General features: G+C 32.3%; 1 protein-coding gene across 7 annotated transcripts in view; it reads right to left on the minus strand.

The window, feature by feature from the left end:
* The window catches only part of LOC122717161 (alpha-mannosidase 2), a 145,590-nt gene that overhangs the window by 8,293 nt on the left and 122,264 nt on the right, over window positions 1-15,033 (minus strand). For 6 of the 7 annotated variants that reach the window (XM_043940953.1, XM_043940954.1, XM_043940955.1 and 3 more), the window contains 2 exons: window positions 12,190-12,362; window positions 8,836-8,969 (listed from right to left, as the gene is read on the minus strand). In XM_043940953.1, the coding sequence (XP_043796888.1) occupies window positions 8,836-8,969; window positions 12,190-12,362 (307 nt within the window). Of the gene's footprint in view, window positions 1-8,835; window positions 8,970-12,189; window positions 12,363-13,608; window positions 13,670-15,033 lie in introns of those variants that run through there. The other variant, XM_043940959.1, reaches the window with a different exon arrangement.

Here is a 15,033-nt window from a genome sequence, read left to right on the forward strand (position 1 = left end):
ATATTATTTTATTATATTAGTTTTCTCCATGATGAAATGTTTCATTAACCTCTTAAACAATTATTAAAAACAACTCAATAGATCGAGAAAAAATATAGACCTCGTAGAAAACGAAAAAATAAAATAAATCCAATAAAAAGTAGAATTAAATTATACAAAATTACATATGTATTCGTCAGTTGTTGTCAATCGGTTAAATAAATAATTGTCACCGTGCTTAAATGTTCCTAGCACGAAACTAATTCGAGTTTCCTAATGCCCGATGTCGCGAGGACGACAGCAATTCCTGTACAGGGCAGGTATTTTCGATTCAGATGCGCGGTACTCGAAATCGTTCGAGCGTGCTTAAACATTAACGTCCACTGGTAGATTGTTACCGGTCCGTTAGTCCGTACGATTCGCATTCACAGAGTCATCGGTGGCCGTTGGTTGTAGCGCGGAAATTGCGTCAATTATTCGAGGAAGCCGGCTTGGCCCGCAAATTGCGCGTTCATCCCTGCCTCCAGAGGGTTTTCAGTTTATTGCAGACGTTTCATTAAGAGAGGAGAGAAGAGGTTATGTTCTGAACTCTAAATCGATTGCTGTAAGATTTGAAGAAGAAATTTTTTTCTAAGTTTAAATTCTAAATTGTAAGTAATTATAGTCATCTGAATAGAAAAACTAACCTAAAACCTAAATCTAATACTAAATCTCAATCCTGACATTTAACACGAACCTTAACCTAATTTTGTACTTTGATGCATTTATTGCAATTTTCATTATATTTCATGTTCTCAATTCATAGTAGTGCAATTTTTATATATTGAATTATTATATATTGAAGAACCTAATATTTAACATTCTAATCTAGTTTTTATTTAATGCCTTATCCACCTATTTAATTGTCTAACCTATCTGAATTGATTCAAACTGAACTTTAAATTAATTTTCATATTATTACTATTTTTCTTAATATCTAGATTATCCTGAGAATCAGATTAAAGATATACACAAGGAAGACTGAAGAGATCGAACGTGAATACGAAAGAGAAGTCTGTTGGTATGGTCTAATGTGAGTGAACAAACCATTAAACTACACTCAACCGGTACTCGACTGATTATATCCCATTAGATACGACATGTGTGCATTAAGCGAGTTATCGCGCTAGCACTAGTTTCTACTACACGATCGAGACCATTGGCTGAAACTAACAATTCTAATAGAAGAGATTTGTAGTTAGAATTGTACTGTTAGAAAAAAATGTATAGACTTGTATTATATTTGACTTTATTTTAAAATCAAATTATTATTATTAATGATAGAAAATCATTTTTTTCTACAATTTCAAAACAGTGATTATCAAATAAAATAAAGTATTATCAATGCTTCTAGTTTTTCTTTTTTTTCTTTTATTAAAAGATTGTGTAGATTCTGTAGTTTTTTAAACAGATTTTAATTTTTTTAAGTTTTTTAAAGAAAACATATATATGTCCTTAAAAAATTAAAAACAATTTTATTGAAAAATTAATTATTAAATGGTTAATATTTTTACATTTGATAGATATATTCATTTTCATGCATATTATATTTTTTTTCACAAATCATCAATAAATGTTTTTATTAATAATATTACTAAAGAAATAATTTGTCTCATCATTTTAAAAACATTCGTTTGTGAAAAGATTGAAATTCAGTAGCGTATATAGAATTAAAAATATTTTGCATGCAAATTTCTTTGGTTTTACTGCTTGTACTTTAAATTAGTTAAAAAAAAAAAAAAATAAAGTTGTTAAATCAATTGCGAGGCTAGATGACACGAAATGAGGAAAGCATAGGAAAAATTTTGTGCGTCAAGGAAGTTGAAAAAAGATAAGGGAAAGGCAGAAAGAGCTTCTACAGACGGAAAAAGTTAGAAAATGAAGTGTATTTTCTGGAATAATAAATCGTCGTTTGAATGGCATTCTGAGGGATGTTTGAACTTTAATTTCACAGAATTGGCAAGTTCATCCGGGCTAAGTATCGCTAAAGGGGAAAGTTTTCATGGAGGCTGAGAAGAATGATTTCTATATTAGATATATTAATTCTTCGTAACATAATTAAATGTTCAATTTTTTTTTTATTTCAATAAGAAATTTATTATAAAGTTTATTATTTTTATATATTTAATTCCAATATATTTTTCAATTTGATTACTTTTATATTTTTGTATATTAAAAAAAGTATAATAAATTTATTTTTATCTTGATCTTGATTGATAATGATATAAATTGACCAATGATTATATTTCATTATTTACTTTATTAAAAATTTTATAACTTAAAATAATTTTATTTACTTCATATATTCACTCTGAACATTTTTCAGGAACGTTTCAATAAAACTACGAAAAATTTTTAATATATAAAAAAGAATAATAATAAAAGAATTATTCTAACGAAATGTCACATAAAAATATAAAGATTCTATTCATTATTAACAACAATTTATAATTAATCTTGTAATATTTTATTTTTAATATGAATTTCTCACCCATGTACGATTCACAGGATTAATATCTCTTTCAATTTGAATAAATTCTGTACGCTCGAAGATGAATCGTTACTATTTCAATAATTCAGCTTTCAACCCGTCGCCTGGCTGACCTTAAAATGTTAACCATCACTAGCGGCAGCCTGACACGAGGCGTACCGCGACTACTCAGATCGTTCGATAGAGCGTCGACCTTTACTACTGACAGACTCGTCTAGTAGTGAAGCGTCGCATTAGTCAGCTGGAAGAACTTCGAGCAAACAGAAGGATAATAAATACCATGTGCCACTTGTTGCTCTTATTTCATGAGAATCGAAGATATTTCAAGTTTTTGAAGACCTGGGAAATGTTATATAGATTCATATGAATATTGATGTAAGAAATAAACTAATTTTTTCTATATAATAATTTTATTAATAAATGAATCAATGAAAAATCATTATGAATGGAATTTTAACTTAAATCTGATATTTTAGATTCATTATTTAATTAATATTTTAATTGTAATATTATTAATTGTAATAATCTGATTTTAATGCGCAATTTTAGATCAGGTTTAAAAATTATTCAAACATAATTTTACATATCACAATTGTGTTTGAGTTAAATCTAATTTAAATTTAATATATGTAATGTGATAATTCAAATTTAATATTCTACTTCAAATCAAAGATTCTGGCCACATTTTAAGTTTAACATTCTAACTTAATTAAAGGCATATTATTATAACATAGATTTAACTTTCTAGTTAAAATATAATAATAAAATTATTATATAAAATATTTTAATCATGATAAAAGTATAAATCAAAATTAATCTAAGTCAAATTGAAGTTGAATTAACTTACCCTATAAATCTAACGTTTAAGACAAATCTAATATTGATCAAATTATTATTCATATTAAATACATATTTTAATCGTGTTCAAAATTTTAACTTAATAAACTTATTTCCCATTTCCAATACTTCTTAAACAAACCTAAAATTAAAATGTTCAAAAGTTCAAAATCTAACTTATATTAAACTTTAATTCCATTTAAATCTAGTTTATATAATCCTATATATACTATAATCCTATCTTACCGACATTTATAATAAGAAATTTTAAATTTTTCGAAAACCAAAGTTTCGAGTTTCTTGTTTAATCTTCAACTTGAGAAGGAAATTAGATGAGAAATGTGAATCTCGCACGATGAAATCGGTATAGAGATAACGGGGCTCGTTAGTCGTTGCTAATTTTCAGGGACCAAGCGAAACGAGCCCAGCATTTCAGGACAGGTTGGTAATGGACTCGTCCCGATGCACTTCCGGTTATTATCGGGCTTCCTGCGCATTCGAGGCCAGGATCGTGGTTATCTCGATTTCTACAATTGTCGATACTTCTCTTCTTCCATTCATTTTCCGTTACTTTTACGTGAATTTCTGAATTTCAAAGCCCGGTTAATCTACTCTATTCTTCGATATCGCTCTAATTTCAGTTGTTACCATCCATCTAACTATGCTTCCTTTCATGTATTGTTTTGTGTTCGAATAATTCCACAGAATTCTATTTTTACTCTGTTCTTCGAAATTTATTTCTTCGAAGCAGTTTAATCGTAATGAAACGAACATTTCGTGGAAAAATTTATTTTAACCTGCAAATAAAAATTACGTTAAACCTAACCTTCAATAACATATAGTAAACAAGTGTAATGCTTGTAGTAATGCTTCGAGTTAACATTTTTAAAATATCTAATTCTTAAAAACATATAACATAAAATACATATAATTCTATTATAAAGTAATTATCAAAAATTTTCTAATCTAATCAAAAAAAGTTTAAATTTAATAAAAAATGTAAAATGTAAAATTTCTTATTATCTATATATATTATAATCAAACATAACCTTAATTTAATATTATGATACATTTAATACAATTAAATACACTCATAATCACAATTTTTTTAAATCAATTTTCTTAAATCCACTCATTACAGTAAGAAGTTCGATGAGATAACCTATATCAAGAAATTTATGTGGAACGGATAATTAATTTGTCGCTCAGTGATGGCTATACCTATGCGATTTCCTCTATTAAACAATGGAACGGTTTATTATCGTTGGTTGGCGCCATTGTCCTCTTACGTAGATTTCGATAAATCAATCGTTCTATTGATCGAACAGGTGCGATCGGAATTAGACGCGTTCGTGATCGTAAATTACGTTGATCCGTTTACGATCCGTGACGCTAGAATTTGTCGCTACGAGATGCATAATTTCGCCTATGAGCGCCATCTACTGTGAAAATCTAACCTCAAACCAATCGCTTCCCTCTCATCCGAATCGTTTGATTCGAATTAGGAATAACTTCACGTTAGTGAAGTGATCATCGATATACTTAACCTATAAATTAATATTTATATTTTCTTTGGAAATAAGTGTAATAAATAATTGGAAAGAAAATTTAATCCAGATCTGGCACAAAATTTGAAGGACTTTGCTGATAAAATTTTGTAAGAAAAATAATTTTTTGAATATCAATTAATAATTTTTAATATGCAGTTTTTTAATATATATTTTTTTAATCTTTTGTAATATTTGTTATTTTATGTCTAATTATAAGTTTTGTAGATATTATATATAATATAATATAACTATATAAGATCTGTCTCTCTCGATCAAGTTTCTAAAAAGTTAATAAAATTTAATCATCGTTCCAAAGCTAATTACAGATTCACATCTGTTCGCTTTATAGGTTCATCCTCTCTGCTTATAAAACTTATTACAAAATTTTTACGAAAATGCTTACACCTTTCGGCATCGTTCAGTTTTACGATCCGAAATAAAAAAATTCTTTATTAAAATCAATTCATTTTATCTTTTACAACCACCACTATATTATTTCTTCATCCAAGTATACTTTGCATTAATTACAAAAAACGATGCAAATTCATAAATGGACCAATCCTTCTCTTTTAATCAGATTACTTCTACCATCCTAACGATTCACCAACTCAATAGCTTATTACAATTGTTTCGAAACTTTTCTCAAGCATTCTCGTAACTTTCTCCTCTTCCCCTCGAAATATCGTCTCGAAACAAGTGATCGACTCTTTTTGAACATCTCGTACTGACTTTTGTATGTAAATATTAAAATAGTGGTTGAAAAAAATTGCGTCTGAAATAACAAGAATGACGTCTTAATTGGATTTCGCGAAACTTTTCTTTCAGGAGGAATAAAGTGTGGTGGGATACCTTGGGCCACGCCGAGGGACATTATTTATCCTCTAATTTTTAGCTTGAGAAACAACTTATAGTTTGTTTCAACTGTTTTGAACTGTTATCCTATTTTTTTTTTTTTTTTTAAAGTGGCAAATCGTTGTAGCATTTGTTGTAGAATTTATTGCTATGATTTTATCAATCTCTCGAATATAAATCATAAAATTTTAGACCATTCGTAAATCATAAAAAAAGATGCATGGCAGGAAAGTGAGGTTAGGTTAGATTTAAAGATGATAAAAATACGAGACAACAATATATATTTTGACCTATACTGATATATTGTAATAAAATCTTTGACAATATACGAAACTTAAGCGAAATGCTTTTGTTTTTTGTTTTTTTTTTTAATAAAACAAACAAAATATCAATTTAAAAAAAGGTATATGAAAACATTTATTTGAGGAAGAAATTGCATTTGTGATACCAATTCAAGAGTCAATAGAAACATGAAACGTATCGTGTTACCAATTACAATAGAATCATAATGTGAGAATTTAAATAAAGAAGAATCCCCATTAAAACCCTCAAAAAAAAAAAACCAATATAAATTCAAACTGGATCCAACTTCCTCTTGGATTTCACGCAAGATCGACTTGGAAAAGCATCCCCCAATTGCGAAGCATCGTCGAAGGATCGTAAAAAACTGAACGAAAGAGAAAGAGAGAGGAGGAAAAGAAGAAGAAGAAGAAGACAGTGGAAAAGAAAAATCTAAAGAAAAGAGGATCACAGAGGGATGCTCCTGTGTATATCCTGGCGGACTTAAATTACATCCTTTATACACGGGAGAAGCTTTCGACGAGGATATTCACCAGCAACCGAAGAGGGTGGATCTCAAGCCGAGTAATATCGCCGCCAGGACTCTCCTTCGATTGCCCTTCCTCTGCATTTCGCAACCGAAGGTTTCTTGTGTTCTACGAAAGAGAAAGAGAGAAGAGAGAGGAGAGAGAGAGAGAGAGAGAGATGGAGAGAGATGGAGAATTCAAACTATACGCGATAGCACGCGACCGTAAACGCTTTTATTCCGCGATATTTACACTGGATTCATGAGTAAACCGGCGAAGTACACCGGTGGTTTCGAAAGATCTTTCTCGATCCTTTATCGAGAACGATTTCCACGATTCAGAGGCTGTCAGAGGAAGAGAGAACTCGGATCGAGAAATTCGCTTTCTGTTGCTCAAGTTGCCAAGGAAATGAAGGCAATTTAACCCTAGAACTGCTATGAGGGGGCAGGTTCCACGAATTCACGATTGGAAAAGTTTAAATTAGAATTATTTTGTATTTCGTATTCTTCGAATGAAGAATTCGAACGAAATTATTTATCTTAAAAGCTCAAGAATCCTTTTTAAATTTTACGAAAATAGAAATCGGTCGATTAAATTATAAACAATTATATTTATAGCGATTGTTCAAACGATCATGTAATTTAATATAGAATTGATCGAGTATTCGATAGAAGATTAAATAGATATGTTTTATTGATATTTTGTATTAAGAAAGAAAAAAAAAAGACATAAATATCGGCAATCTAGTAATTATAATCTTAGCTCAAAAACTTTAAAACAATTATATTGATTTCAAATAAAAAAAAAAAAGAAAAATAAATATCAGAATATTTGTTTATATTAATAAACACAGACGAATAAAATATACAACAACGCATATTTCCAAAATTTAAGATCCCTGTTAACATTGTCAAATTTCATTCAAGTCGGCATATGTATCGGATCTGAGATTTCGCTAATCAGCGGAAGCTAAATAATTCAAGGACGTATCGATTTGTAATTTACATACCAGCTTGTGCAGCCGATCCATGCGTTCCATTGAAATAATACCGGCCTAGCTATATTAACTTCCAATTATTAGGCTGCTGAATATGTATGCGGTCGGTTCGCGCTTAGAACGTTAAATATCCAGGGCAGCCGCGGTCGGTCAATATGCGTGCCCGCGGCCATTGCACGCAGATATATTCGGCAAATATTCCGTATGTGAATATGCACCGGTCGAAAACGCAACACGTTACCACCAAATCCTCCTATATTCGCTAGCGGTTGAAATACAGACGCGAAGGATTTCGAAAACTGGCCTAAATCGATCAAACGCGACAAGTCGAATCAAATGTGGAGAGCAGTGATTCCAGTTTAAATACAATGGTAAATTCGATGTTATCTCTGATTCCCATCGAAAAAACTACGATTAATATTTGACAATTATTTGTGATAGCTCGTATTTAATCGGATAATTTATATCGAAGTGAACCTAACCTCGAAATTCTTTCGATCGAATTCAATGGAAATTCTACTTTAAATATATCGTTTATATTTAGTTCCGTGTAAAATGCTAATAATGTTAGTACAATATTTCTAAAGATTATATATTGAACAAATAATTTGAAGCTAACATAAATCGAAACGATCCTAACCTAAAAATTTTAACCAAATAATAGAAATTCTCAATGATACATTTAATTCTGAATGAAGGCAAGGATAATATTCATACGATTTATCTAAAAATTGCTCTGATAGATTTATAGTTATATAATTTAATAGTTATCATTGAAATTTTTTAACCCATTTCTGGTCCTCTTCCATTCAATTCAGCAAGACAATAGGTAACAATAGTTTGGATAATTCCGTATATTAGTCCTCCAAGAAACATTTCAGGATTGTCAGAGCGATTCCCAAACGTCATAACTCGGATCACGAACGTGCTTAATGGCCTCGAGACGACGATAACCGGTGGATGTACTTAGAGAACGGTAATTATTATGGCGTAGCTAGTACCGTGGAAGCCTCAACTGTAATCAGGGGAATTCTTGGATATAATAAAATTCTGGCATTAAACCTGGTTCGTTTTCCACGTTAAACGTGACAATTGTCGAATCTTGCTAGTTTCATGACCATCCAAGAATGCGAGAAAGAATTTTGAATAAAAAGAGTTAAAATCGTCTCTTACGATGTATCGAATCTCGATTTTCGTTTTATATCGTTTTATATCGTTTTATATCGTTCAGTGAACGTTGATGCATTCAGAGATGATAAAAATTCAAAAGATGGTCATACTCACCCTCGATCAATTGATCCAACATGGCGTAGATGTGCGACGTTGCTTCATCGGTCATCACCCAACCCCCAGTGGTCATCTCCAACCTGCCATCCTTCACCAACCTCTTCACGACCATCTTTTTGGTGGGGTGAGCACTGTGTGAATGAAACAGAAAATCGAACATCTTGAGTAAATATAGATTTTAATATCTCTATTTTGAAAGTTGATAAATGTTAATTTGTTAAAATGAATAATATTTGGAATTATCTAAATTTATCTAATTTATTATCTAAATTATCTAAATTTAAAATCTAAATTTAGAATATATGTAAATAATTAGGATTTGTTTAAGGTTAATTTGTAATGATCACGACTGATGTCAATATACGTGATCGATGTTGGTATTATACACGACTCGATCCTCTCTCGAGGGATTCCTTCCCTCGTTAAGATGTTTACGTCTGCCATAAAATCGTCTCCTTTTCCATCATTTTTCGAAGTAGGATTACCAAGTAGGGGCTAAGGTCACGATGGTTACAGATGGTTATCCGAGTAAATCTCCCCTCAATTCTCCTCGTGATTTTCACGATCTACCCTCCTTTTTACCCAATCCTAAAAATTTGCTTCCCTAGAGAACGTTTAACTTTACCAGCTGTTCTTGAAATCCTCGTTTAGTCAGCATTTTCTTTTAATACGCTTCGACTTAAAAAAAGAGAACAAATTTTTAAATTCGATATGAACAATTTATCTGGTTCCATGGTTCGTTGCCACTAATTTTATTGAAACATGTGAAACATTGGTCATTTTTGAGGTTAGATCTATAAACTTCGAATTATTTCGAGACAAAGAAATGGAAACTAGAATTTTTGAGGTTAGATCTATAAATTTCAAATTATTTCGAGACAAAGAAATGGAAACTAGAATTTTTGAGGTTAGATCTATAAATTTCGAATTATTTCGAGACGAAGCAAGTAAAAATTAGGATTTTTGAGATTAGATCTACAAATTTCGAAACGAAGAAATGAAGAGAATTTTTGAGGTTAGATTTACAGAGTTCGAATTATCTCGAGACGAAGCAAGCATAATTTAAAATTCCAAAGGATACTTTTCAAAGTACAATTTATCATTTTATCCACAGACTTAAACTCATAAATGAATTTATATTTCCATTGCTTTATTAATTAATTATCCATCTATATAATTCACGCATTATAATTTTTCATTTTAACTTACAACAACACGAATACACTTACAAGATCACGAATATTCCAAGATATTACGATCGATTAAAACCACGAATACTTAAGACGACCAAAGTGGCATATACAGATCGAGTAATCGTGTGTTACATCTCGAATAAATAAACCCAAGAGAGTAAACGCGTTACGCCGCAACTTGTAATTTCGAGCGATACAATTCTCGATGCAAATCATATTTATAGTCGCATTCCACCAGGTCGGGAGGGATTTACGTGATCTCGGTAATGCCAGGCCGCAATGGCCGCCCATCCACTGATTCACGTCGCTCCGTAAACCACCAACGAATTCCGTTCCACCACTCGTTTCCGCTTCTCGATAACCCAGATCCCGGAGGAAGTCGTCAATTTCCACGAAGACGTCTTTAGATTTCCGTTTAACACTTTGTACAGATTGATACACTTCGTACAGCCACGAATTTACGAGGTGCTTTTAAAACGGTTCAAGATTTTTTTTGTTCCCGAGTTTGCAAAGGGGGAAAACTTTTTCGAGTCTAAGAGGATAACACGTATCTCCACAGGTAAATATTCATTCTCTGAAATCATATTCGTTTCTCTATTATCATTTTTTATCACCGAGTATTTTATATTTTTGACTTAACTTTTATTTAGTACTCTCTTCGTTCGAATTATTTTTTATTTATTAATGTTGTGAGCAGTTAGAAAGACGAGACATATTCCTTGTTCGAGTACAATTATTTTTTTCAACTTTTTTCCAAAACTATAATTGCAATAAATTATAATAAATCTTCTTCAGAATTTCGTATTAAACTCGAGTTCGTCTCGAAGAAGCAACAATTTTATTTTAAACAAGATTCGCTTTAGATAATTTTATTAATCTATCACGAAGTGTATCTAGAAAAATTCTATGAATATTACCGATAAAAATGAACAAATGCTAAAATTTTTCCAAGTTTCGTACGGAAGAAAAAAAAATAGCAAGGATGTTAAGCAAATCCATTTGAAATTCTTCTGCCACGACTACTGCACAACGATAAGAAACGAGCAAATTTGAATAGCTAATACGCTTAGAACAAGGAAGGAAAAGGAAGAAAAAAAATTTTGAAATATATCGCGTGAACGCAACGTTGCCTCATAACGGTTTAAGGAAGGAGGTAGTTTTCGATCACGGGGGCGGCCATACACCGCCATTGCTCGTCCTAATGGGCCGTTTTACGACAGCCCTCGTTCCAGGAAGAAGCTCACCAACACACCGGGGAAGCCCCGGTCTAAGTCCAAGGAAATCTATTCCACGTGATCCTCTTACGAAACGATACTTGGGGATCGGTATCGAGGTGATTTCCGTTTTCCTGGAGCGGTATCGGGCCGATTTCCGTTTCCCTGAATCGGAAATGATCCCTTGTCCCAACCTGGCCTGGCCAGAATTTCATCTCTCGTCAATTCCATAAAGAAGTTCCTCTCTACATAGGAATAGGAGGTACGATATATCCTTATCTCCTTTTCCCTTTTTCGTGATTTCCCTTTTTATGCTCGCGATACTTCTTCGTCTTCATCCCTGTCCTCTCTTTTCGATCGTTAAAAAAGAAAGAAAGAGAGGGGAGAAAAAAAGGAGGAGGGAGGAGAAGATCCTATGGGATATTTCTTAGGGGAGATATGCCTTAACTGTTCTTTCAAGCTCAGGCCATCTTGGCCACCATAGTCCTCCCCTAATAGCATCCTTTACGACTGTCGTCTTCGCGGCCCACGTACACGATGGCTCCTAACTCGAGCATAAAAACTGATGATGCCTGGGCTTTGTGGCCAGGGCAATCGAATCGACTGAGGCAGAAGAAGGTGTTGTTGGAGGGGATAAGGTGGTTTTTCGTTGTTCGAGAGCCGCTAATATAGTCGTTTTCACTGTCTTTTAAAAAATTATTTTTGTTATTATCTCATGGGAGTTGTATTTTATTATGAAAGAATAAAGGAAAGGAAGAGAAATATGAGATTTATTATTAGAAGAATCATCAGTGAGATTAAGAAATTGATGGTTTATAGATTTAAGAATAATTATTTGTAGGTAAGAATAGTTGAGCAAGTACTCTTTTGAGAATGTATTTTATAGGGTATGTTAGACTTTGTATTATATAACAATGCTGTTTGAGATTCGATATTACGCTTACCTTTCCCACCAGAGTGATAAAAAGGACACTTCGCTCCAGATGAAAGTCATATTGGGCCACTGTTGAAGCTTTGAGACCATGTTGTTCAAAATGCTTCTGGTAGAGCTGTGAAAGTACTGCTCGAACGTTTTCAACCATCCTGGATCCGTGTGACTGTGGGGCACCAGGATCACCTGAAATCGTGAAAAAAAACATCTTATGTTTTCGAGAAATTTACTTATTGTATATTAAAATTTAATCTCTCGAATAATTGAAACTAATTATTTTGTGCCAAAAAATTCAAATCTTGGTTCACATTTTCTATAAACAGTGTTGAATAAATATCAATGGATATGGTGAATCTCATATGAAACATTGTATACTCTAAAGTATACGTGATTCAGAACAAGCCTAAGAACAATTGCTATTTATTTTTCTAAAAGAAAAACATAGAGTTAGTTCGAGAACTCTGATTAGTTGGAATTCAGCTTATTGGCTAATCCAACTTATTACTCCTGGCTAAATGGTCAAGCGAAAACGACGGTCTTTTAGATTATATAATCTCGCACAAGACATTAAATAATGTATAGTGATGTTTAAAATTGATAAATTAATTTATGAAAGTAAATAAAGAAAGATCTACTATATTTTAGATTATTCTTTTATAAACATTCGATTCTATGTGAAAATAAAGAAAATAAAAAATTTTTGGTAAAATTTTATGTATTATTACAAATCATATATGGATGCTTATGAATAATAGTCTATGCATTTCGAGAGAAAGCAAAATGTATCAAATACATTTCCAGGAGAAGCTTCGTTCCAGTCTCGAAATGTGTCGGATTGTTCGAGTTCATGGGGTGGGCTTAACGAATTTCCAGTGGAGAGAACGAGCAGTGGTTCTCAGCCGACGATGTTGGACGAGTTCGAGGCGGAAATTCGTTAATTAGGCCGTACCAGCCTCGCCACGATAACGATGTTATTTCGTAATTGATACACTACCGGGTCGAGCCGGTAATGCGGCTGCACGCCGGCCAACATTGCTCGTAAAACAATTTGCAGGACTCATTACGATTTACCATTGGTCGGTACATTCGTGCGCCCGTACTCGCTTGATTGTTGTTCATCGTTGACTACCATACAATTTCAGAGGAAAAAATTGCTTTTTTTTTTTTCTCTCCTTGCTATTAAACCGAATACTGTTAATTCAATTTCTCTAAGGGGATTCTCTAGGTGATTTCACAAGCGACACCTAGCGAACCGACATAACCTAACTTTTTCTTTGACTAATACGACGATCAACGCGATGGAGAGAGACCTTGTTGGATCTCGATACAGCATGCAGATTTCAAAGAGGTGATTTCAAATTGCATTTGAAATTCGTCGAAGTCAATTTGATTTTCGGCCGGGCCGAAAGTTCGCGTTAATGAAAATTCATACCCGTCGGACCTCGGCTTCAATTTTTCACGTGTCGTGTTCTCTGCTCTACCATCGATTTTCAACGCGTTTCTTTTATGAATATTTAACGCCGGTGCCTGTTTGATCTTTCACACGGCGACCTGTTTCGTTGCATCGTGATGGCGGGGAAAAAAAAAGATCTCTATTGAGAACCGCTGGTACAAAGGATTACGATAAACCGATATCCATTCGCTCATAATCAGCGTCGAAGCCACGTCACGTTGAACTGCGCATACTTTACCGAACGAATCTTTGTTGTGCGCCTCCGTTTATCATTCGATTTGATTTGGGAAAAAAATCCTCCCTTTCTTTTATATGAAGCATATGAGGTCATCATTACCATAATTTAAATCGATCCTTATACAATTCATGAAAAATTGTAACACCAATGAATTTTATTTTCGTTTGTATCGAAACAATAAAATGATAAACAATTTTTTTATCGAGAAATAGATCGAAAAAAATGAAATTCCCTAGATAGATATTTTTATTGATTTTTGCCAATTGTCGAAGAATTATTGTCAAAGACAATATAATAAATAATAATAAAGACAAATAATAAATAAAGACAATATAATAAATAAATGTTAATTACAGATCGATTATGCAATGCGTTTAGTAAGCTAGCTACGTGGAAATCTTGGAAGATATCGAGCTTATTCGTATGCATGAGACGATCGTGGCCCAAATCGGAGCTCTCCTTTAATACATTTCCCTAACCCTTCAATGCTCTGCCCTACTACTCTTCTCCGTACTACTCTCCTTCGTAGAGGGAATAGTATAATCCGTTCTATCGCCAGTTTCCCGATAATTTTGTCGATTACTTCTCGAAATCACTGTTATCATCTCTAAGTTGAAGGAATTTCACGAATTAGAAAGATATTTCATATTCCAGAAATATTTTTAATATTATTTTTCTTCTAATTTTTTATAATTAATTGGTTATTTAAGGATTTCAAGTTTAATTAATTAAATTATCAATCATTTAATATCGATATATTTTTCGAATTATTATTTATGATACATTTTAGTTATTTATAATGTAATCTAGTTTTTTTTTCTAGCTAATTTAAATTTACATTTAATAAATGAGATAAATAACTTAGAATGAGCAGTTTTCTTATGCTTCTACTTTTATTATTCAGTTTTTATACTTTTAGTATTTTATTTTCGTTTTTCTTTTTTACTTTGCTTAGTTATCTATTTTGTATGCATAAGAAAGCACTGCTATTAGGCGAATAAATAACGCTAATAAACAAGTTGGCTGACGCCAGTTTCTGGAAAGGAAAAGAAGTAAAGAGAAGAGTTACGAAGGTGAAACATAGGAGAAGTACAGTACGACAACCAAGTCGTGAGCGTTCCATTACATTTCCCTAGCCACGATAGGCAACCACACCAACATTTTAC

The sequence above is a fragment of the Apis laboriosa genome, unplaced genomic scaffold, assembly GCF_014066325.1.
Source record: "Apis laboriosa isolate Shangri-la unplaced genomic scaffold, ASM1406632v1 scaffold4_cov146, whole genome shotgun sequence".
NCBI lineage: Eukaryota > Metazoa > Arthropoda > Insecta > Hymenoptera > Apidae > Apis > Apis laboriosa.